Raw genomic sequence first — 23,549 nt, forward strand, 5'->3', positions numbered from 1 at the left:
TTTTTGGGTGACTTATTTGAGCTACGCAAGCATTGCGGATATTGATATATATAGAGTATAGGTGTAAAGAGAAACTGTGGGCTTGTGATGTCTATCTGAAGTAGGTGCGTCTAGGGAGGCAAGTGGCTGTCTCCACTTGTATGAACGAAACTTCATAGAACTAAGAGCTGCTCATCATCAAAAATAGTGCCTAAACGTATCCATTGGTTCTAATTGTTTTTGTTATTTGGCATGTAGGTGATTGATGGGAATCCGGTGTCCAAAACATGGACGTAAATTTGATTTTTGGAAGCAATGTTTCAGTTTCATGCCGCTAGATACATGGGAAAATGGCTGCATTGGTCATCTTGTTAATCTTAATTCAGTAACTTTATAGGACTACAAAACATGATAATATGAGAATTAGGAGGTTAATGATGGCATGCAGCAATCGTGTAATAATAGTGAAAGCATGATCACCCCTTTGGAAGATTGTTTTGGACAAATCATAGCTCGCAGTTATTAAATCACAAAGCCCTGGCTATGATCTGTTTTCTTGAAATCAAAATATATATTGGCCGTGGCCTCAAAACTCTAATAGTTAAATCTATATATAGAAAACCTTGTGACGTCTTGATGCCTTTAGGACCGCTACAGAGTAAAATGAATCTATATACTATAGGTCATGAGACTTCTTTAAATTATAGATAAATCAATGGGTTAAACAACTCTCTTTTTTCTTTTTAGCTCTTACTGTTAAAATAAGAAGGGGAAGGACGGAAGGTGGCCGGCTTAGGAATCTTCCTTCCCTTTGATAGGAAGTCCAATACTTCAAGCACAAGTCTACCGTGATTATTATAAACCAAGAGGCGCGTGAAGACCACACGCCACTTTCTATTATCTCTAGAACCAAGATGACCTCGTAGTTCAAATTTATAGACTAGCTTATCATATTATAATTTTGTAAATTTGCTTTATTTTTGAGCTGTCATTGAGGAAAGTTCGCATATAAATAAACCTCCTACCATGCGATAAAAGAGTACTAATACAATTCATGTTAATTTATTATTAAATATAAGCGATCAGTTGGTTATGCGACTATAAAACCCGCAGTTATGAGTCTGATAAAATTTTTATATACATATAACCAATGTTTTTCAAAAAAAATATTTTTCTATGCTATATAGCCGTGTTGTCTGTTAATTTCCATTCTGGATGGCAAAGTATGCAACAAAAATTAGGTCTAATTAACTTTCTTAAAAAGTGATTTTCAAAGATGAAAACTAAAACAAGAATCAAAAAAAAAAAAAAAAGAAGAATAAGCAATTGGTGATGTTGGACAAAGCATGGCTAACATGAACAGCCTGTATACTCTGAATGTATCCAGTTTCAGATCACCATACCTTTTTAAAATCTTAAACAAGACAGCCGTTGTACTGTTTTGTATTTTTACGTATTTTTTATCCTTCCTTGCATTCAAAGCAAGAAAGGGAAGGACAGCATGAATCTTCCCCTTCTGCAGAGGGCAGTTCAAACGCCACATCTACTCCTACCATTATTTTAAGCTAAAGCCGCGTGGATGCCACGCTCCCCTTCGTATTATATTTTGATGGTTGTACTTGTACCACTGAAAAAGAGGGACGGAATTATATATATGTATATATAAAAAGAAGCTGTGGTTGGTTTGCAGGTGCTGCTCTGGGCTTTCGTCGTTGCCTCCTCCATTCAAAGGTCCGTGACCCATAGAACCAGGAAAGCTGCAAAGCGTTTAGCATACCAAATCTAGCGTTAATTACGTTAATTATGGTTGTTAAAACAGTTTAAGGTATGCAGATCTCAATCCCTAATATATGTAGAAGGCCAAGCGAAGAGACTCTACTCGATTATCTTGTTAGTTTTCGTATTGCCATGGCATGACGAGTTGAAGTGATTTATCGAATTGATTTTTAATTGTTTTTATGCTTCGGTCGTAGTTCCTAATTAATATTATGACTTGATTTTGAATTAAAAATATTTTATTATTAAATTTTTGAAAATCATATGCCATGTAGTTCTAGTCATGGTGCTAAATAATAAAAGATCGAGATATTGTCAGAAAAAATGAATTAGATATAAATATTCCTGAAAGCATCAAAGATGCATGACTCCAAATAGCAACAACTAGAAAGTGCTTTAAAAACAAGAAGATGCAAAGTGTGTCATATATAACTCTAACATTCGATACAGCAGCAGAAAAAATTATTATGTTACCATCATAAGTTTTAACACTTTATTATAAATTTTAATGAAACCTTGATGGATACCCTTATATCCATCATCTTCTTTGAAAAAAAAAAAAAGAAAAATAATTGTGATCATATAAATATATGCATGATTATTCAAGGATCCTTTTCTTTCTTCCTTACTTTCTACTTTTAAGAAAAAAATATATATAAGAAAATCTCCTTTTTAGGGAAAAACTTGAGACTTGTTCCCATTTCAAGCATTGAAAAAAGAGTTGCCAACTAGCATATTGGATAAAATCCAAAGCGTTTTTATCTACCAACACCATACTAACCAAGGGATCAAACTATGGCATTTAACGCTAGTCTTAGTATGTTACCAAATGCATTAAGAAAAGAGTTGTCTTCTGTTGGGCGAAAAATGGATTGCTCAAAACACATGAATATATCGCCGGCATTTGATGGCGAGCGCGACGGCGGCAACCCTCAAGGCGCCCGACCTCAAGGCGCCCGGCCCCAGGGCTTGCAACCTTGATCTCGGCTAAGTTAAGCCCGATCAACCTCAAGCTCAAAGAAGACCCAGTCAAAGAAAGAAACAGACCCATCCACTCCACCGAAAATGAAGTTCCCCTTCTCCTCATCCGAGGTCCAATCCCGCAATCTCTGCCTCAACAACTGCCAACGATTAAATGCGCACGATCTCAACGGACAGCCAGCCAGCCCAAAATCTCGGATCGTCTAGGTAACTCATTAATTCACACGATCATGTCCAATAACTACGGTAACTCATTAATTCGCACAGTCACGTCACAAGTAACCCATACACCCCTCTTATAAAAGGGGGACTTATTCCTCCTTAGAGAGATCTTTTTTCTTTTACATAATTTCTCTGCTTGCTCCACAAAAAAACACCTCTGACTAAAGCATCGGAGGGCTGGCGCCGGAACCTCTGGCCACCGGCTTCTTACAGGTCTCTCAAAGAAAGCTGTCCACCGTCGCATCCCCTGCCGGAGCTGCTCCTCCTCGGTCCGTGGTCACCCCTGGGTCTAGTTTCCAGCAACACCTGCCTTATGTGTTCATGTACCTCATCAGATCACCAATACAAATGGCTTATGCGACTCTAGTTTCTATATCCTGACTTCAATTTGTCAATTTTTTATTTATATTTTATTCCAATTGCATACGCCTGCGCATTGTTTATATGTACAACCCATTTTATAGACAATTACACCCATGATATATGTATGCATATGTGCATGCATGCATGGATGGATGGATGCTTATATTTATGTATAATTGCATAGGCATGCAATATTGTTTTGTCCATCTAGTACCTCACTTTAGTACATAGGCTAAAAACTAAAAGATACATGGCCCTCAAATGAAGGGACGATAAAGTAAAATTCTATTCAACAAAACCCCGAATGAAAGCCAAAGCTAAAAGATACATGGCCCTCAAATGAAAACCCCGATAAAGTAAAATTCCATTGAACGGTTATTGACGAACAATACTATTGTTTTGTGTTATTAATGACAAGCAACAGCCATTACGTCAGATATTTTTCCAATTCGAAATAATCATAATACACACAGTTCTAAGTAAATAACACTCGGTGTAACTGCATTTTTTTTTTTTTTTCGGTAAACCGGCTTCTCACTGCATACGACGATGAGAGAATCCAGAACTGTCACAAAGCAAAACACGATCAAATGCCTGCGGCACATGGTCGGAGGAACCCAAAAAACAAAACCAGAATGGTGGGCTGCATAGGAGGCGACCCAATCCGCAGCCCTGTTAGCCTCCCGAAACACATGTGAAACCCGGAGTAAGTCTAGCTGACAACTGCACGAGCCAATGTAATTAATAGATAATGACACCATTAAAATCTTCTTACTGATTAAAAATAATTTCTGGTGTTAGTTAATCATGATTCCAAGAAATAATACTGTTGTCTTTCTTCATTAATTATTGTTTTTCCTTATAATGCTAATTAATGGCAGTTGTATCATCCATTAATTATTCTATTCTCAAGCAGTCTCCTCCCAGACAAATCTGGTTTGGACTCGCCCTCCGCGTCAAGCCTGGATCCGTGGGTTTTTTCCAAGGTTGGATTCGTGGAACGTGGTATTGCCAATGACTTCTAAATTCTAATGCTAGTGATGTTTTAACCTAGAGAACTAGTGCGGTTGCCCGTACACAAAAGGAATACGTTAAATGGGCCCGGGTGACGGTGTTCGGTAGGCCCAACGTCACCGTGAAAGCAGCCCAACCCTTGACCTGAAATTTGTTATCTCGTTTAAATATTTTTTGTCCGTCAAATGTAATGCAAAAGCCTTGCATGGGTGCCTTGGCTGGATTCCCTGATTGCCTCCAAGAAGAGTTTTTGTTATCATATCTTGATGATGATGACAGCGATCGCATAGATGATGAAGAGTTTTTGTTATCATAACTTGATGACGATAACAGCGACGGCATAGATGATGATGATGATGATAGTGGAGCTGTCCAAAAAAAAAATGATAATGAAAGCCGCGAGTTATCTTTGCATTTGATCCTAGAGAAATCATAGAATAGGAACTTTCAATCAAGTGCACCATGCATGCCAAATAATCTATAAAATAGAAGTCTTGCAAAGCTGGATTCTTTGCTTGAAGCACCCTTAAGAAGGGCTTGTTTAAAAACATATATTTTTTTTTACTATTTCGTTTTTTTATATGACGCATGTATGGAAACTCTAATAAAGAGTCTGGTTATAAAGGAAAAAATCTAGTCACAATGGAAGAATCCAGTCACAAAATTTTGCTATTTGAATAGTAGAGTCAATTTAAAAAACATGGTATCACCCTTATGAATTAGAGAGGGTCTTTCTTTTTTCATCTAGTTGTGCGCAAGGGAATTCAAATTAAAGCATTGTCTATCTTCCAAACTGAAAAGAGCGCTACAATGAAGAAATCCGACTATAAAAGAAAAGTTCAGCCAAAAAAATGATAGTTAAATAGGTTTTTCTTTTTTTTAACATGAAGAAGGGTTAAATAGGAGAAATAATAATCCTTTTGAACGTAAATGCACGTTCTTTTTTCTCCCTATAAAATTTGGGCTGGTCCATTTCAAAACTGTTTCTATATATTTATAAATATAGGCCGAGCCCAGCAGGTAATCCTATGATCTTACTGGTTATACTAGTCCAACTTACAAATTTTATAGAATTTTTATTCTAATCATCTAAACAAGCCATAAAAGAATAACGCTAGGCATCAAAACACCTAATGTGCATTGTCATGCCATGCAATATATTAGTATAGCACCATTTGAAGCACAAAAGTGGAAAAATGGGCTGGTTGCAGCATATATTCATTTCAAAGGAAGGACAGCAAAAAAAAAAAAAAAGACAAATGAAGCATGTCAAAAACTTAAAAATACATTAGGTATCACTTTGATTTTATAAAATCAAAAAAAAAAATATTCATATAGTCGGTAAATGGTGGAAATGATGGTAGTAGAAGGAGAGGTGATGGTAGTGGCAGTGAAAGTATACACTTTAAAGGTAGTGATGGAAGGGATACCAATGATATTATGAAGATAGTAATATTAGCAACAATATTGGTGTAGAAATGCCAATGGGAGTGACATTAGCAGTAATGATAGTGGTGGTGGAGACGGTAATAATATGCTGAAGATGGAAATGATGGCAGCAGGTGGCATGGCAATAGCATCGACAATGGTGATAATGGTGGTGGCAGCAACAGCATTGCTACTAGTGGTGGCAGAGTTGGTAGCGGTGGTAGAAACATAATTTTTTTGTTTCTAAAAATATCCAGATCAAAAATTTCTTACTTTTATTTTCTAAAAATAATTTAAAAATATTAAAAATAAATAAATAAAATTGATGTTAAACATGTCTATCTTATAACCCTCAAAAGAGAGCAAGAACTTCAGAAGCACACCCCCGTAAAACAAGCAGCATCTTTTTCGTTAATCTTTTAGGCACACAAACAACATGATAACTAGTAGAACTTCACGGAGATCGTCCTTCCTGGATTCAGTTGCAGCCCCAGAAGGATATATTTCTTTCTTGTTCCGGGCTTCCGTGTTTTTTCTTTTTGTTTCTCTCTCAGTGTTTGTGAAGCTGTTTGTTGCTTTGATTTTTGCTTTCGCATTCGTAGTTGGATTTCTGGTGCCTTTAAACTATAATTGATAGCACACCCTCGCAAACAACAACAACAAAACATTTAGTTGACAGCAGAACTTGCATCAGTTCGGCTTGGGGCTCCACCGTATCAGCCTTTTTCTTCTTTTTTTTTAATGGAACTTTGTGGGAGGCATTTGAGCTCCCTGGTCTAGTAACTCTAGTTGCAGTATTCGAAACTTCACCAGCCCATTAGTTGGCCAGTGGCCACTAGTTTGGTCCTTTCTAAGCCTTTGTTGGGCTTTTTAAGCCCACTAGTTTCAGAGCAACAAGATTTTTTTTTTTTTTTTGTGATTTCCAAGTTTTTCCCAAGAAACAAATAAACAGAAACAGGTTTTTCCAAGGCATTCTTTCTTGCAGCTAAACAGACCTAAACATGGTGTGTGATGGGATGGTTATTCAGAAGAAGCATATGTTCAAAGACGTGAATGAGGCTGCAGATTAGGTGGCTTTCTTTGTTGCCAACCATACCAGAAAACTTCTATGGGAGGAAGAGGTGGAGATGCCCAGTACCCTCCATGATGTACTGTCTTTTGATTTTCTTAGCTGCATCCATACACGTTACGTATGATACTTCTGTTCTAGCACAAAAAAAAAAAATCTAAACAATGTCAACATTCCATAACTCACTGTAGTAATTCTTTGTCTGCAAGCCTCTATTTGGGTAATCAATGAGCATTTTGCAGCCAAAATTGCTGAGAACTTTCCCTATCCCTCCCTAAGTGAACATAGTAGGTCGGCTTTCATTAGTTCAACTAAAGCTATGAAAGCACCTCCGGCTCTAAGTTGGAGACCTCCTATTTATATTTTTGAGGAAAACGTGGGTAAAATAAGCGTGATGTTAGAATAGATTGACTGGAAGCCGAGTATTGGAAGTTGGAAATCGCACACCATATTTCTTTGATTGATTTCATGTCTATGAATTAATGATGGCTCTCGCGATTATGACTACATCCACCATCAACACTCAATATTTGGGCTTTAGACTTCGTTGTTGTTTGTTATATTAAGTGGAACTTAGAGACCAAGCTTTCCCAAATAACCAGTAGTTTAAAGGAATGGTATACTACTACAAGTGGTACATTATAGTACCATCATTAAGAACTTATTTGGTTTGTGGGAAGAATTTTTTTTGCTGAAATGTTTTTCCTACCTGAGAAAGTAGGTTTTTTAAAATTTGATTGACAATGAAAAATAGCTTATATTTAGTTGAGTATTTACTTTTTTAAAAAAATTATATAAAATATATATTATATGCTCTTAATAAAGAAAAGATCTTATCCAATTTTACTAAAAAACTTATAGGAATTGGACTTTATTATATCCACATAGGTTTTTTTTATAAAATATAGAATCTTTTTTCTATGAATAAGCCAATTTTTTATCTCTCTCTTTCAAAAATTCTAACCAAATTAAGGTATTTCTTTATTTTTTTATTAACTATATTTTTTCTTCTTTTGCCGTTCTGGCGTCCTTCCCACGTGTGAAAGATTAAGGAGTTCCTTCATGATTTGAAAGGTAGTTGGCGCGCACGAGCCACTGCTCGGTACCGACCGTTTGGACTGACCGTTAGCCGAACCTAAAACCCATAACTGGCGAGTGATTTTTAAGAAGAAGAAACAAGCCACAGAAGGAAGCAAAACCATTCGCTCATAGCAGGAAAAAACTCAACCAAGAGAGAGGAAAGTCCCTTCACGACCTCAAGTCCTAGAGAAAATATCCTAGCTGAAAACTCTCCAACTTCCTCCTATCCTCCAAATGAGGCCTGATTTAGCCTACTCACCTTCCTCATCTCCTCCAACACCACCATCTCCTCTACCCATCAGTGTCGGACCAGGCAATCTCAAGTATCCATTCTCTCCTTCACCATCGCCATCGCCATTCTCAACACCTGATCAGTCATCACCGGAGACCTCGCCTCTCTTGCACAGGCAATCAGCGGAGCAGCACAACGGACCTTCCACTTTCTCCGTGGACAAACTTGTGGAAGAATCTCCTCAAAGAAGATGGTGGCATCTTAGAAATTTGTAAGTTGGAGAAACTTTCAATCTTTGAAACTTATAAATGAAAGGGATGGACATTGGGTAGAATGTTGATGGTTTCGCACCAAAGAGAATTAGTTGCTGGAGTGATGTACTTAGCTTGAGCAATTTGATCTTTAGCATTTGGACAAATAGTTTATGATGTAGGTAAGTCATTTAATTGTAGCAGCAACCTCAGTTGAGTACAGAGACACCATATAGATACAGTCTGCTCTGCTTTGTGCCTAACCAAACTGAATCTTTGAATAATTGTCAGCAATAAAATAATAGATTAGCAGAACAACAGATCTGATACCACTTGTTTAGCCAATAAAACTCGCTTTATCATTTGAGCTTGTTCGTATGACTAGCTGTTAAAAGGTGCTAGCCCTCCCCATCTTTTATTCTATGCTTGTTTTGGAGTCGACCATGCAAATTCTGTGACAGAAATTTTTTTGTCCCCAATCTCTGTTTCATTCATCTGCTGATTTATCTACTCAAATGCACCAAAAAGCCACAGTGATTCAAGTATGCAATAAATATTTAAACAAGTTGTTGTAACAATGCACTCTCGATCTCAGTTCAGTCTCGTATTACAGAAATATAAAGCCAGAGCTAATGGGGCATACATAGCTATTTTGCAGTTTGGGATGGCTGATGCTAAAGTGTTGCTGCTGCTGCTCCTCCTCATTTTTATAGGCAGTAAGATTGTCGATTCCAGAAATGAAGCAAATGAAATCTACAAAAGTTTTGACCACAAGCTAACCAGCAACTACTTGGAAAGACAGAAATCTATTGTTTCAGAAATAAAACAAACGGGAAGTTCATGTTTGAGCTTGTTATTTTGGATGCTAATGCCACCAGAATTTTTTTATCCCCCCAAGTTAAGATGAATTTTGTTACATTACAGAAATTAACATAACAAACTCTGTTTCTAAGTTAAACTAAAATGTCATTTATACCCGAGTTATATAATCCTATTCACTTGACATTTTCTTTTTCTAACACCTACTTTTCCAGCTACAAGTTGAAAATTAATGAACAAATTGCCAGCAGACAAACAACCAGTCAATCAACCACCCCAGCTTGAGACCCTTTATGTTGAAACTGAATATCCACTAAGGCTTCCATAAAAAAATGGCACTAATAGGATTAATTTGTAGGCTCACTAATCTTTATATACACGCCAGAGAGTAATGTTTTCACCAAGCACCGCCCACAATAAGACAGGCCGAAAAAAGTAGAGGCGGCAAGTTGTTTGGTCACTACTGCATATAAATTCTGCAAGGCCAGCACTGCTTAAAAAAACATGACAAGAAGGATGGTGAATGGCATCTAGCGATTTCGAACAACCTGAAGCTTAAGAACTGACCTTTCAATAGCCTTCTAGCTTTCAATGATGCATTCTGTAACTTGGGATAATGGAGATGACCTCAAAGGAAGAAAAAAACCCATATCACCAACTTCGATATACAGTGAGAAATGGTCAGACAGATGGGTGATTGCATCATTTCATCATTCCTGCCGTGTTCTGGTGACATCCAGCATTCTGGTGATATCCAGTGGGGGGTCTCGTGCCATATCCAGGCTCAATCCCTGACTCAAAAATAAACCACTCCTCTCTGTCCAAAATCAAGAAAAAGCATTGGCCCAAAAACAACTGCCGTACATGAAAATATATCAGCTCAATTGATGCATGGACCAGGTGAGTGAAGGATCTCTCATCCTCTGCAATTCCATTCCATCGCCAGATCTTTAACATCGGTGACCATACTTCATAAACACATGCAGGAAATAAAATAGATGATGAAGGATGTAAGAATTCTTGCTCCATTGACATGAGTGCCTGAAATGAACATAAATGTCAGGTAACAGGCTCCAACGGAACCCCAGAAATTTGAAACTACTAGTACTCAAGAAAAAATGATAATCAGTCTTCAAATTAATTGTTTTTCAGATATCAAGTAGTTAACTTCACTAGAACTATGTTTATGTTTGTTAATTTTATAACCAAATGACTGGATACACAGACTTGGTAACTTTTATGTTCAATATGCATTACTCAAACTTACCTTCAAACTGTTGTTTAATCAGTGATCTATAGGGCTGTCGATGGGCTGGCACAGGGGCCCAATCGTTTCAGGTCATATCATGGGCCATATTAAAGGCTAAGCTCATAAAACATTTCAGATTTGCTCCGCCAGGTGCAACCCAGTGACAGCCCTAGAAGCTTTACTTTAGTGGAACGGTGACAATATTCTTATTTGAGTATCAGAAAATAGCTTCAACTTAGCTCTTCTTTTTTCTTTGGTAAATAATAGGAGGGGAGGGGGAGGGACCAGCCCATCCGCGTAGCAGCCCCTATTGGGCCCCCCTTCCACCAGGAAATGTTTAATACAGGTCGCAGGTTTTCGCATGCCTTCTCCGACCCGTGGGCTCACCCCACTGGGCTCACCGCCTCACGTATGGGTACATCACCCCAGCGCCACCTTGGTACAGATGGAAGGAAAGCATATCCGCCAGCGAGCTACCCGGGCGTGGGGCATCCGGTCCCCTAATTTAATCAACGCCCGCGCGTTTCGAACCCGGGCAACTTGAGTGGAATTATCGCCCCCTTATCACCAGGCTACCACCTTGGTGGCAAACAACTTAGCTCTTTGACTTGCCATCAGTGCTTCAGCGATGAAACAAAAAGGTCATCATATTAAACTTCAATTCTTAATCTCCACCTTTCCAGGTATAAGAAAATATTGGAGGATTGCTTGCCAGTAGCATGAGTACCTGGAAGGGATCTTCTTGACAGCCTACCAGCCTCCCAAGGTTCATGGCATGCCTCTTTCTTGTCCATAACCATCTTGCTCAAGTATTCAGCAATATTCGTAAAGAACTAAACTTACCAAATGAAAGCTTCCAATTACTTCCCCCGACCATGTCAGAACCTTTGCAGAATCTTTCACTCCTGCAGATCCCTCTCCGGCACCAAAATCCTAGGTGCTTCCATGACCTAGACATAAGGGTGCAGCTTACTTATTACCACATCCAAATCTGCTCCTCGCTGGGTGGACATCTGTTCATCAGTAGGGAGGAGCCCTTTCGCTAATCTCTAACGAAAGGTAGTAGGGCTCTAAAACCAATGAATTGTTCAGCTAAAGCCACTGTTACGGGCTAACCTCTTCTGATCTCGAGGCCTATCCATCTCCGCCAACCAAAAAGGAGATCTCCCTCTATTCTCTTTTTCCTTCCCATCATTGACTCATCTTAACTTGGAATCCCGAGCAAATCAACCATACGTACCTCATGAGTGCTACCATTATCTTATTGTAGGTAACAAACAGGTTAGACAACCCATAACAATCTCTTAAGCTTGATGAATCATACTGTAATCCAAAAGGCTGGGATCCCATATGGATCATATAAAGGTTGCAGGAGGTCACAATATATTCAGCAAGCTAGCCTAATGCAGAAGTCTCAAGTCGAAAAATCATGTATCATACATGGGTAACAAATGTTATTATATTGGATAACAGAAGGACAAAGCAAGTTTAACATTTTATTATAAATATTGCAACATTGCAGTGAACTGCCAAGCCTTACCAACTAACACACAATGTGAGCTACTACCTAGAGCTCTCTGTCAAGTCGAAATGCAATATGATTACAAAAATTTAACAGAGACTCAAGATACCCTAAAGAGGTAGACATTGACTTGAGGAGAAAATTAATGTCAACATGCTAAAACAGGGAACAGTAATAACTACAGCCAAAAGAAGACATACCAAAGCTTCCAGAAGCAGGTATTGGCAATGCAGGCAATGACATTTCTGCAACATGAAAATGACCATGTTATCTATATATATAGATATATATATATATATATATATAAATATCAAATGCAAAGATAAAATTTTGTCTAGAGTAGATTTATATGGTTCGTCAACAACTGTCAAATATAATGTTTTTTTACAGTAATGCTAACTGAAGACAACGATCACATGCGAACATACTCAATCTATTAATAATTAGCAGGGCCTGACAAGTACCAGCCTAACAAGTAGGACTTATGAAACCCTGGCCAATGGAAAAGAGTTGCATCCTAGGAAAATGTGATTATGGAGTCCAACAAGCATTTTCATGCTATAATTCCAGGGAAGCCAGGAGATATTATGACCTTAAATTAGCAAGCTTTGCCCCTACAACTTCGCTCACCTGGGGCACAAAGGGACAAGGACTGAAGAGAAGATGATGAAGGCCATGGTGCAGCAATATTGTCACTCAAATCACATGTAAAACTAAAACCTGTTGCGTTGTCAAATATAATATCTGTTGGCAAGCTCCGAAGCAGACAGCCTGCATTGATAGTAAGATGTTTGCATCAAGAAAATATGTAGATCGGCTACTAGCAGATTGATTTAATAAACAAGATTGAAGTTTAACAAACCTTGTTGCCCATATGCTGTCCCAGTTGCAGAAACAGATCCAGAGGAAAGAAACATTATTAGCCCTTTTGCAATATTAAAGGAAATGAAGTTCTGTGTGAACTTGGAATCAAATAAAATGAAGTGTTAAGTAAGTTTTTGGAATAGAAAAAGTATAGTAAATCTACCCTGAAGACTAAAATCTTTCAAGTCGACACTGCAAAGCTCATATATGTCTGTTGTAACGCCACCTTTCTGTAGCATGGACCCAAACCAAGTAGCACAGTTGATGGCTTGCCTATTTGTTATTAGCATTTGCTTTTGTAATGTTGCAATATAAGCATTTAATGTATTACAGCAGGAAGGATTCGGAGAAGCTAAATCGCGGCATGCATTAATTACATCTGAAGGCTCTTTGAATTTCAACGGGCAAACTACAAGAGAACAGACAAAAATAAGTAGTAATTTGTGAACTACACACTCAAGTATTTGTGCCACTTAAAGCACACAACATGCTAAATCACATTTCTGAGCAGATGAGTCATAACATCATTTTTTTCTAAAACATCATAAAGATTATCAGAAAAAAGGAACCAGCAACCTCATATTGAAGTAAGCTACACTAAAAAAGAATAAGATGGTCCCTGCTATGTCCCTTCTTTCCCTCAAAATTCTGCTGTATAGTCTATCGCTAATCAACCACCAGAACAAGGGGCAAAAAAGGTATTTCCGCATCATTTCGATAGTAGAAGTAGCGGATTCAGCAACAAGAGTCAAAATGCTGTATAATCATATAAAGAGCATGCTTTAGGACATCTTTATGACGTTGAGAATGAGGACCAAGATGCTAGCACAAAAATGTAAATGACAAGAATGGAACCTCAACAAATGAGAGGATCCAAAAATCGAATGTTCATCATGGTAAAATTGTTAAATGAAGATAGAGCAATCCATTCTTCTACATCAAAGATCTAATGGAGGTGCAACCAGGAAAGATCTAACAGAGAATACTGAAAGATAAAAGATCACTTGCTGCTCATGATCAAAGATCAGCAACATCAGCCTATTGATGATCCACAACTGAAGCAACAAGTACCAAGTCTAGCTGTCAATTAGTCCTTCAGAAGAGTGACCAAAAGATTCAAGTATACCAAGGTAATGATCAGGACACTATGACAGTCTATTCCTAGCCAGTTTTCAGATCCATCACTATACCCCATCAAAAGGGGAATGGAATGGCATGTGATTATTAATCATTACACACCAGAACCACCATTTGACAGTCTATCATGAGAAAATTATTTTCTGATCTCTGTCTTAAATATTGGAGGCTCCATGATGGATAAGGAATTCATTCAACATCCAAGGGATCTTAAAAAAAAAAGATGCACGCAGCAAAAGATTCTAATGCAATTTTGGTTTAGATTAGGTCTCAGTTTAAGTATTTCAATATTTTAGAGATTTATTTCTGTTACTATTCTGATTATAAGTTAAAAGGAATCAAAATCTTAGTCCTACAATTATTGCTATTTTTAAATTAAAGTCTCTAACCAGTTCATTAGATGTAGCATAAATTTTTGTTATTTCTCTTGTAACTTTTTACTGAATTTTACAGCAATTTTCTTGGTGGTTTTGAGTCATTTCAAGAGTAAGAAATGAGCAAAATGACTACAACTCTATTTCATTGATAAGACTAGGAAAATGCTTAAGTCATTGCAATAAATCTAAAATACTTGTTCTCGGAAAGCTCTAAAGAAGCCGAATATAAATCAGAAATCTTATGACAGATTTAGTCAGGCTATTTTGTTTCCATATTACTTCCACAGTTTTTACAGCATAATTACCCTATTCGTCACTTAGAATAAGTTTGTGGCTTTATATCCTATTTAGCATAACCAACTTCTAAATTTAAAATCAATTCTCATTTCAAATAAGTTAAGAACTATGTATTTGTTTGTAGATTTAAGATGCACCTATTTTGCTGACGACAAGTAGATGAAATTTGGTCAGCAACTCTACAATTGTTTCAGCATTGGTAGGCGTGCATAACTCTCCTAATTGGAAAGGACATATGGGATTTTATATATTTTTGATTCACCACGATAACCACTTCCATTGCTATTAGTTCAAATTTTAAAAGATTTTTCAAGGGAAATTAGTTTTATCATATACCACAAAACCATCTCCTCCACTTGCATATGTAATAAGATTTACTTTGTCAATTGGGAAAATGCCCTGAACAACATATACACCCTAAACATTTGGCAATTCAATACTTATAATAACATATTATTTACTTCTGGGCACCTCAATCCCACTATGAGAATACTGCAATCTAGTTCTGTTTCTAACTTATCTTTCTGTTTTCTGTCTTGACTAATTTTTATCAAAGCATTAGTACAAATGACTGATGTGTTTGAGTATGCCCTATCTTTTTCAACTATGTTGTTGCAGTTCGAGCATAATGGGTTTCAAGTTGAGTCTGAACAGAATAAGAGTTCCACGCAACATTGTGGATGTAAATTTCATAACTTATAACATTCCAGTAAGACTGAACAAATGAAAATGACTTTGTAGAATTAAACCTTTTGCATCAGTTTCATGTCAATGCACAAGACAAAGCCAGACTTTAAAAAGGGGAAAATAAAAAAGCAAACTATGAGCCATTATTAAGTTACAAATGAGCCACAAGACAAACAGATCTGTAGGAATTAAAGCTTGCTGACTTGCATGGCCCATAGCATCTTAATTTCAAGCACATGAGTTCCTGATCCCCAGCAAGAAAAAGGTCTGCAGGTATCATTCATCAACTCCGATGAGGGAACCAAGGGAAAGAATGAAAGGAGGAGACAAGTTGGAACTCGGTCTTATTTTCTGCCCGATGTTCTTGACCATTGTTTGGTTGAGATTATGAGAAAGGCAAAAACCAGCCCTTTCGATATATTTAATGTAACAGATGACACACTAATAGCCCCAAGGCACAGCTTCTTCTTCGAATAAAATTAAACTTTAGCTCAAACCAAATAGTTACCTACCTTCTCCATGTTATCCTAATTATTCAAAAATCATTTGATTGCCAGCCCTCTAAATGCCTCCATAACTGTCCCAAATGTTAGACCCAACTCTTGATCTGCAATCTTTCACCTTATGCTCAAGAGACCTTAACACGTAGTCCCCAGTACGTCATATAGAACAGAGCTAAAGTCGGTAGCTAAGCATTATATTGTGGCAATGAAGGAATAGCAGACTATGGGCTTTACGAGTTTCAGTGAGAGTCCTACAGAAGATAAAACAATTACAGCATCATTGCAATGTGACGGATAAATGTGCATCTCTGTGCATGCAAATACCAGTGGTTTTCTCAATTTCACAAGCTTTTCTTAATGTTGTCATTTTTTGCACTGTCGTCTCTCTCTGCAACATTCCAAAACATTATATTCTATAAAAAAAAGTGTCTAGATTATGTATTGATATCTTATGTAAAAGAACAAATATATGTATTGATGACCAAAAAGTTACTATCATCAGCAATGAGCATAACATATTGACTCCTTACAAATAAATTAGGTAACTTACCTTTGTTAACTTTACAGCTAGATAACATCCGAAATGCACTGTTAGCAGCCTCGGGCAAAAGCTTCCTGGAAAGCCATGCATAAACTACTGTCTTACAGTCATTTACAACATCAACCCCAACAACAGCCCCAGAAATATTAGAACTGTCCACAACACTGGCTCCTCCTGATGATATGTGAAGTGCAGCTTCCATGATTGCAGGCTGACAACTCGGCCTACAGCACTCCTTAAGTGGGTCAATAGTGCTGCATGCATCTAGTAATTTGCTTGTGTTTACTTCTTTCTCAAAGGATTTAGCATCTATCACAGGACAGGAACCACCAGTGAGATTTGAAGACTTCACGGAGCACAGGGTAGGGATAGTGCTGTTTGCCCCTCTGCTGGCTAAAATACTTGTAATATCTGAAAAACAATCATCTGCAGCAGCTGGATGAAGAACTAATGCATTGGATACATTGTTGTAGGCACCCAGAAAAATGTGCATTAAACTATTAACCTGGGGACAGCAAATTGCATTTCCAATGAGTGCAGCCAAAGGTTCAGCACAATCAGATGCCGTCCTGTCCAAAATATTTGAAATAGAAGAAAAATTCATAGGGCATCTCCCAGTCAAGACTGGTTGATATGTGTCTGGAAATGAAGGGTACATTGGTGATGGTGGTTCAACAGGATATGGGTTAGGTGGAAGCACAGCAGGTGAAATTTCTATGGGATCAAAGAGTCCAATAGGTGGATCAGACAGCATAAATTTGACAGGAACATGAGACTTGGGTTGAAGAGTTGTTTTCTGTGGCACTACATCGTGTAAACCACATATCCAGATCGTAAATATTAAAAACCGATGATATGAAGGCCCTGCAACAATATAATTCTTTTCTCAGCACCAAAATCTGAGAGTTAAGAGTCACATATAAAGGAAAAAATGGCATCTGGCTTGCAGAGTGTCATTTGCATAAAAAACTAAAAAAGGTCAAAATTGTGCTGCAGTCACCTCATGTCACCATTTACTTTTGCGCTTGCACATGCAGTGGTACAACACTACATAAAACATGTTTAATGTAACATAATATCATGCTTACAAGTTGAGCCTATAGCATGATCAGATGCAACTCTACTCTACCATGTCTAACATCAATATGCATGTCTCCATGTATATGACAGACTATACCTGTTAACAAAGTTGTAAGCACGAATTTTAAAAGAGAAAGTTACAATAGAACCATCCAAATTTTAGTATGGAACTAGGAAATCTTTATGTCTATGTGGTTGCTAAGAAAGTGAAAGAAAAGAAAGTTAGAAAAAAGACAAGCCAGAAGTTTCGCTCACTTAAGCCAATTGTTTTCTTGTCAAATAGGAAGTAATTTTGAGAAAGAATGACAACCGAGGCAAGTGGATACAGATAACTCGATTCCATACAACTTACTTTCCATTTCTACCCAGTCAACCAAACATAAGAAAAACCTCAAAATTCTTTTTCTTTCTCCGTTGAATCGCTTTTCTTTTTGTTCATTTTCTCAGAAGCCAACAGAGAATTAAAGGTATGATAACATTATCCATATTCCCTTTTTAAGGATGTGGATGGATCTTATATTTTATTGCATATATTGTGAAAACTTGATTTTACATCAATAGAGCACTTGTTACTTTAAATGGAATGCTCACTTTGTTAGAGTCCTTGAGGCCTAAATATTTTCATACATGCATGTACACCCTAACATATTTATGCACACATATTTGCAACTTTTAAGGATGGCAATTTTAGCTAATCCATCAAGTACCCAACTCGACCCAACCCGAATGGGGCAGGTTTTATCCAACCCCAATAGGGAAAGCTCAGGGGCAGGTAAAGGTTTTAGATGTAATATCTCAAGCGGGTCTAGGTCGGGTACATATAATGGCATGCCCCACCGCAAACCTGACCTGATATAATATAACCTTAATCCACCCCCTTCGATTCAATCGATAGATAATAGTCGTCACAGCCCCGTTTGCCTCAATCGCCCCTCCCTTAGAAATTTATTATTGTTGAAACCAGGATCTGCAGTACCGATAGTACCGATATACTGGTGAAGACTAACCCCGGTACGGTACCGGTTCGGTCCCGATTGGAACCGGTACCAAACCGATTGAGATAGAAAGAAGAAAAAAATGCGTCCGACGCGCGGGCGCGCGCGTCCGCGTTACCACAGAGTGGCATTAAGCGGCATTAAAAGCCCACGCGGGTTGGGCTCGCTGGACCGCGCGGCGAGCCCACGCGGGGAATCGCAGCCAGTGCGGGAACCGCATGCGGGCGCGGTTCCTTGCATGTGGAACGCAAGCGGGCTCGCGGTTCCTTCTTCCCGAATCCTCCTTCCCCTCTCTCTCCTCCTCTCTTCTTCTCTCTTTTCCGGTTTCCGCCCGTTCTCCCGCGAGCAAAGAAGGAAGAGAGGTCCCGCCCACGAGCAAGGAAGAGAGATCCTCCCTCTCCCGGTACTTGCCTTCTCTTCTTCTTCTATTCCTCTTTCTTTTCTTCTTCCTCTTCTTCTTTTCTTTTTTCCTCTTCTTCCCCGCTTCTACCGATGTCGGTCGCACCGATTTCGGTTCGGTACCAGTTTTCACAGCCAAACCGTACCAGTAGCTGTCGGCATCGGTTCGGTACAGCCTGAACCGATCGATTCCGGTCGGTTCGGCAGATCATGGTTGAAACTTAGAAAACATATATACTCTATGATAATCGCAACAGTCAATTATTAGAATATATACTCAAAAAGTTAATTTGACTTATGTATGAAATGTTTCTTATTAGAATATATTGTAGTTATTAATGTATACTAGGATTCTCTCTATCTGAATCAAAAATTGAGTCATAAGAGAATAACTACAAGCTTCTCCCGTTTATATAGTAAAACTCATTAATTATAACCATAAGCTATAATTATCAGACCCAACCTGATCCGTCTTGTCTACCTGACCCAACTCGCCACAACACGCCCCATCTACTTTACCCAACCCAAGATGGATCTGGGTACATGGTTTTTAATTGCAAGGCGGGCATGGGTATTGGCCGACCCAACCCAAACCCGACCAATTGCCATCCCCAGCAACTTTATATGACCATATATATTTAGACATAACAAAATATATAACATGTACTCTGTTTGCATGCCTAAAGTGCATATAGTTGTTGGCATCAACATGTTTCCAGGCACGTTCTTTGCATTTCCCAGATGCTATGAAGTCTGTGCTTCCCAAATACCTTTGTTTACATGCATCTCTAATTTCCTGAATATGATGCCTATCCACAACTATGCATTTCTCAAGTGGATCCAAATTTTCTAAGCCACGTGCTAGTGTAACCATACTGACAGAAATGCCATAGCACACTCATCTTATGTCGCCCCACACACACACACACATTCTAGCGAAGCCAGGGGCAAGGAGGGAAATGCCCCCGGGATTTTTTTTAGGTTCTATCTAGATATGGTTTAAGTTTTATGAATCCTTGACAAGGTTGCCATCCTAAAATCATGGAATTTATTGTTAGGGGATTTCTCTGGATTTTCACCAAAAATGATCCCAAGCGGCTCCTTATTTGTCTCCTATAATCAGGGAAATTTGTTATTGATATTTAATAATGGAATCTATCCAATCAACTAGAACCATTGATGGTCATTTGAACAATTGTTATTAATTGAAAAATTTTGTTCACTAATTAAGAAAACAAGCCCCATTTCAACTTCCTACCTCATGATCTCTTCCCAACTTTCCTTCTTCCAAGTTCTGAGTGCCCACTTCTTTAACGAAATACATTTAGTGTGCACTTTCTTTCCCAGTTACTTAACGTGATTCCAATTCAGTTTTAAGTCTAAGAAATTGAAGAAGAGATGATGATGATAATGATGATGAGGAGGAGGAGGAGAAGGAGAAGGATGTGGCAGAAGAGGAAGATGAAGAAGAGAGGGAATCTTTAAAGATTTAGCAAAAAATAAGAAGGATAAACTAATAGAAAATTTGGTAATTATCCTAATAGCCCATGTAAAAGGTATGCATTGTTTTTATGTATTTTTCTTTTTTCTTGTGATTTATTACATTTCACTATTTTAGTGGGAGAATCTTAGAAACACAATTTTATGTTGTAGAATATGTTTGATCCATTTTTGTTACTAAGATTGTTTATTTTTAATTTAAAATAACCTACCTTAACAATGGATTAGATGATGGGCGAGTATATTAGTGAATGACAGTTGTAGGGGCTCTACCATAATTTGTACTTTCCACAATGCTAACAAGAATAAATACAATTTAAATAGAATATTCAAGAAGAATTAGCTTTAAATTTTGCCTTAAACAAAATACTCAGTTAATACTATAGATTATTAGTCATATTTTTGCCACCCTCCAACGAGAACCTGGCTCCTCCACTGTTGTACATACATATGCACATGTACATACATACATACATATAATGTATGCATTTGTGCAACAAAGTTCAGTTGTAGCAACTAGGGCGGGCTAGAGATTTGCAATGGGAGTAGCCAAAGTTGTGGAAAGGAACTTGGTGGAATGGGCCACCCGATGAAGTTGCATAGTAGGGTGGACTCCAACCTATAATAGCAAGAATCTTCCACTGAGGGTGGTACATCCGCTTCGGAATCTCCTTTGAAAACTCAGCCCCGCACTTGCACCCACTTCTAGTAACTATGTTTTGACCCTGACTATTTCCATTATATAAAGACAACCAAATTTCTCTCCGGGATTAGAAAATCGTCATAGAAAATGACAAGTCTAGAGAACATGCAATTCTAAAGAAAAAAACAATGGCAATATTAGAATAAAAGTTGACAAACAAAAAATTTTGAAAATTCAAAAATCTCATTTTTGGAGTTTTTGGACATAACTCCCCCCACCCCACCCCTCCAATTTCGAATTAATTGCACATAAAGATGCCTCTTTAACATACTTGCAAATTGAAATTTCCCTTATCTCAAAAATTCCCCAATATTCTCGGGTGTCTCCTCACTCGCACTCAGTCATATGGAGCTTGTAGTTACTGATCATCTTGTAATCATGGATGCCATCATTGCCCGGTTAGAGCTCCTCACTAGTACCATGGTTGGGGTTCTTGTTATCAGCACTGTTGGAGCCAGCTTCTAGCCACCAAAAAACATTGGGTCTGAGCTCCTAGTGAACATAATTATAAGGAATTGAGCTCCTCGATGCAACCTTAATTAGATCATGGTTTGAATTTACCATCCTCATAATAAAGACGCGTCAATCTCCATGACAAAACCCAGGGATAAGACCTGTCGAAAATTTTCTGAAACAAAGGTAAAAATCAATCTCATTATGATTTCAACACCTAATAGTTAGCCAACAAATAGTAATTATTATGAGACCGGCAATATATAAGAAGTCTTTAAAATATTTCTTTTATTCTAATGGATCTGGTAAGAATCTCGTCAAGTTATCCCTAGCAATAAAGGATGCCTCATTTGCAAACATAAAGCAGATATAGAAAACTGATCCAAGAACTGCTAAAACCTGATCAGTCAAGTAGAGCATGCTGTCTGAATCCAAAATGTATAATGATGTAACGAATTGTAGAGATAAATCATAAAAGCATGTAAAAAATGACAAAGAAACCTGGAAACTAAATATATTAACATAGCCTTGGGCAGTTTAAAGAATTTCTCAGAATAATCTCATTTTATGATAAAACCTAAAATCCACAAAGAACTAGAGTTACTGAGACCGATTGTAAGTTTCCGACCACTTACCCTGAAAAAAAGTGGAAACTTTGAGATGCTCCATATGGGCAATATCCCCTCAACCCATAAATGATTCGTGCCTACGGCTTCGCAATTTAGAGCCACAGCACTGTGAAATATTCAGTTAAAAAAATAAAAAAAAATCGAGCACGAGGACTCCAGGATATCAAATCTACAATTAGACGCGAGATAAGTATCGAAAAATTAAAAAATCCGCACAATGTAGTTATCAGATATAGATAAATAAATAATGAATAAATAAACATGTTGATAAAACGACAAATGTAATAAAAATGAGATGGATTATCAGAATATTTATGTTTTCTTTTGTAGCGTAGATTGTTGGAAATTTTAAGGCTAATCTGGTGGTTGTGAGAACAAAAATCAGTAAGAAAAAAATAATGATACCTTTTGTTTTGTTTTTTCCCTATTTTATAGATCGAGCTTCCTCGTGAATGGATTCCGATTCCGAATCGGTTCTCTCTCTATATATCTCTTGCTTTCAAGTCTCTTCTCTCCCAGATGTCGCTCTCGGGGACGCGCCCTCTTCTTCTGCTGTTCACTACCTCTTTTTTTTCTTGTTCCCCTGCACCGGCTTTCCGAGCTAACTTCCTTTTGGTGTGTTTCAGGACCGAGAGCAACTGCGGACTCCACACCGCAATTTATTCCGGTTCTTTCCGATCGACCATCCCCTCCGAGTTACGGAAATGCCCCTCCCCCCAGAAGCACGTGTTATGCGCGTGCCATCTCTCTCTCTCTCTCTCTCTCTCTCTCTCTCTCTCTCTCTCTCGGGTGTATGCCACCTGCTGGAGAGTCTCGACTCATTTTGGGTTGCACATGTATTTCGGAAGGCGAATGGTGCGGCAGACCAGGTTGCCTCTCTCTCGGGTGTATGCCGCTTGCTGGAGAGTCTCGACTCATTTTGGGTTGCACATGTATTTCGGAAGGCGAATGGTGCGGCAGACCAGGTTGCCTCTTTCGCAGCTCATCACTTCAAAACTTTTCTATGGGATGACACTGACTTTATTCCACAGGGCCTAGCACATGTTTTGTATTCTAATTGACCGTGGCGTATACGCATTCGAGTATAATGAGGCACCAGTGTACCAAAAAAAAAAACTCGATCATTCCCGTTAGATGTATGTAGATCAGCTACCGACATTTTACCATGAACAAATCTTGGGGTGGTAATTTACTTTATCCCATCAGATATTCATTCCGATCCGGCTCTAATGAGATAGATTTTATCTGCCAGTAATGATAAAACAGGCTTCAAACCTGACCTGGTATATATAATCCTTTATAGGTCTTCTTGGCAAAAAAAAAGAAAAAAGAAAAGAAAACCTTGTAGTGTTATCCAATTCAATCCATCCAGTGTTCCATCTAACTTTATCCACCTCGT

The 23,549-nt window shown here is 38.1% G+C and overlaps 1 protein-coding gene and 1 long non-coding RNA gene across 8 annotated transcripts; one reads left to right on the top strand and one right to left on the bottom strand.

The window, feature by feature from the left end:
• Positions 1–8,023: 8,023 nt before the first annotated feature.
• LOC113462655 lies at positions 8,024–9,379 on the top strand. Its single transcript, XR_003385467.2, has 2 exons — positions 8,024–8,415; positions 9,054–9,379. It is a non-coding gene; the product is annotated as an uncharacterized LOC113462655 (long non-coding RNA).
• A 98-nt stretch (positions 9,380–9,477) lies between these two features.
• Positions 9,478–22,790, bottom strand: LOC103706033 (uncharacterized GPI-anchored protein At1g61900-like). Of its 7 annotated transcripts, none has more exons than XM_039114422.1 (10): positions 22,556–22,788; positions 22,157–22,256; positions 21,630–21,696; positions 21,340–21,529; positions 16,401–17,255; positions 13,013–13,258; positions 12,848–12,862; positions 12,616–12,756; positions 12,186–12,230; positions 10,064–10,255 (listed from the first exon to the last, which is right to left on the bottom strand). In XM_039114422.1, exons 5-10 carry the CDS (start codon positions 17,143–17,145, stop codon positions 10,185–10,187), a joined length of 1,263 nt encoding a protein of 420 aa, XP_038970350.1. In that variant the 5' UTR covers positions 17,146–17,255; positions 21,340–21,529; positions 21,630–21,696; positions 22,157–22,256; positions 22,556–22,788; the 3' UTR covers positions 10,064–10,184. The 7 variants fall into 7 exon arrangements, with proteins under 7 accessions (XP_008788193.1, XP_026660049.1, XP_038970350.1 ...); XM_039114419.1 differs by having other exon boundaries at positions 21,340–21,560; XM_039114415.1 differs by having other exon boundaries at positions 21,340–21,696.
• Positions 22,791–23,549: the final 759 nt, after the last annotated feature.

The sequence above is a fragment of the Phoenix dactylifera genome, chromosome 1, assembly GCF_009389715.1.
Source record: "Phoenix dactylifera cultivar Barhee BC4 chromosome 1, palm_55x_up_171113_PBpolish2nd_filt_p, whole genome shotgun sequence".
Lineage (NCBI taxonomy): Eukaryota > Viridiplantae > Streptophyta > Magnoliopsida > Arecales > Arecaceae > Phoenix > Phoenix dactylifera.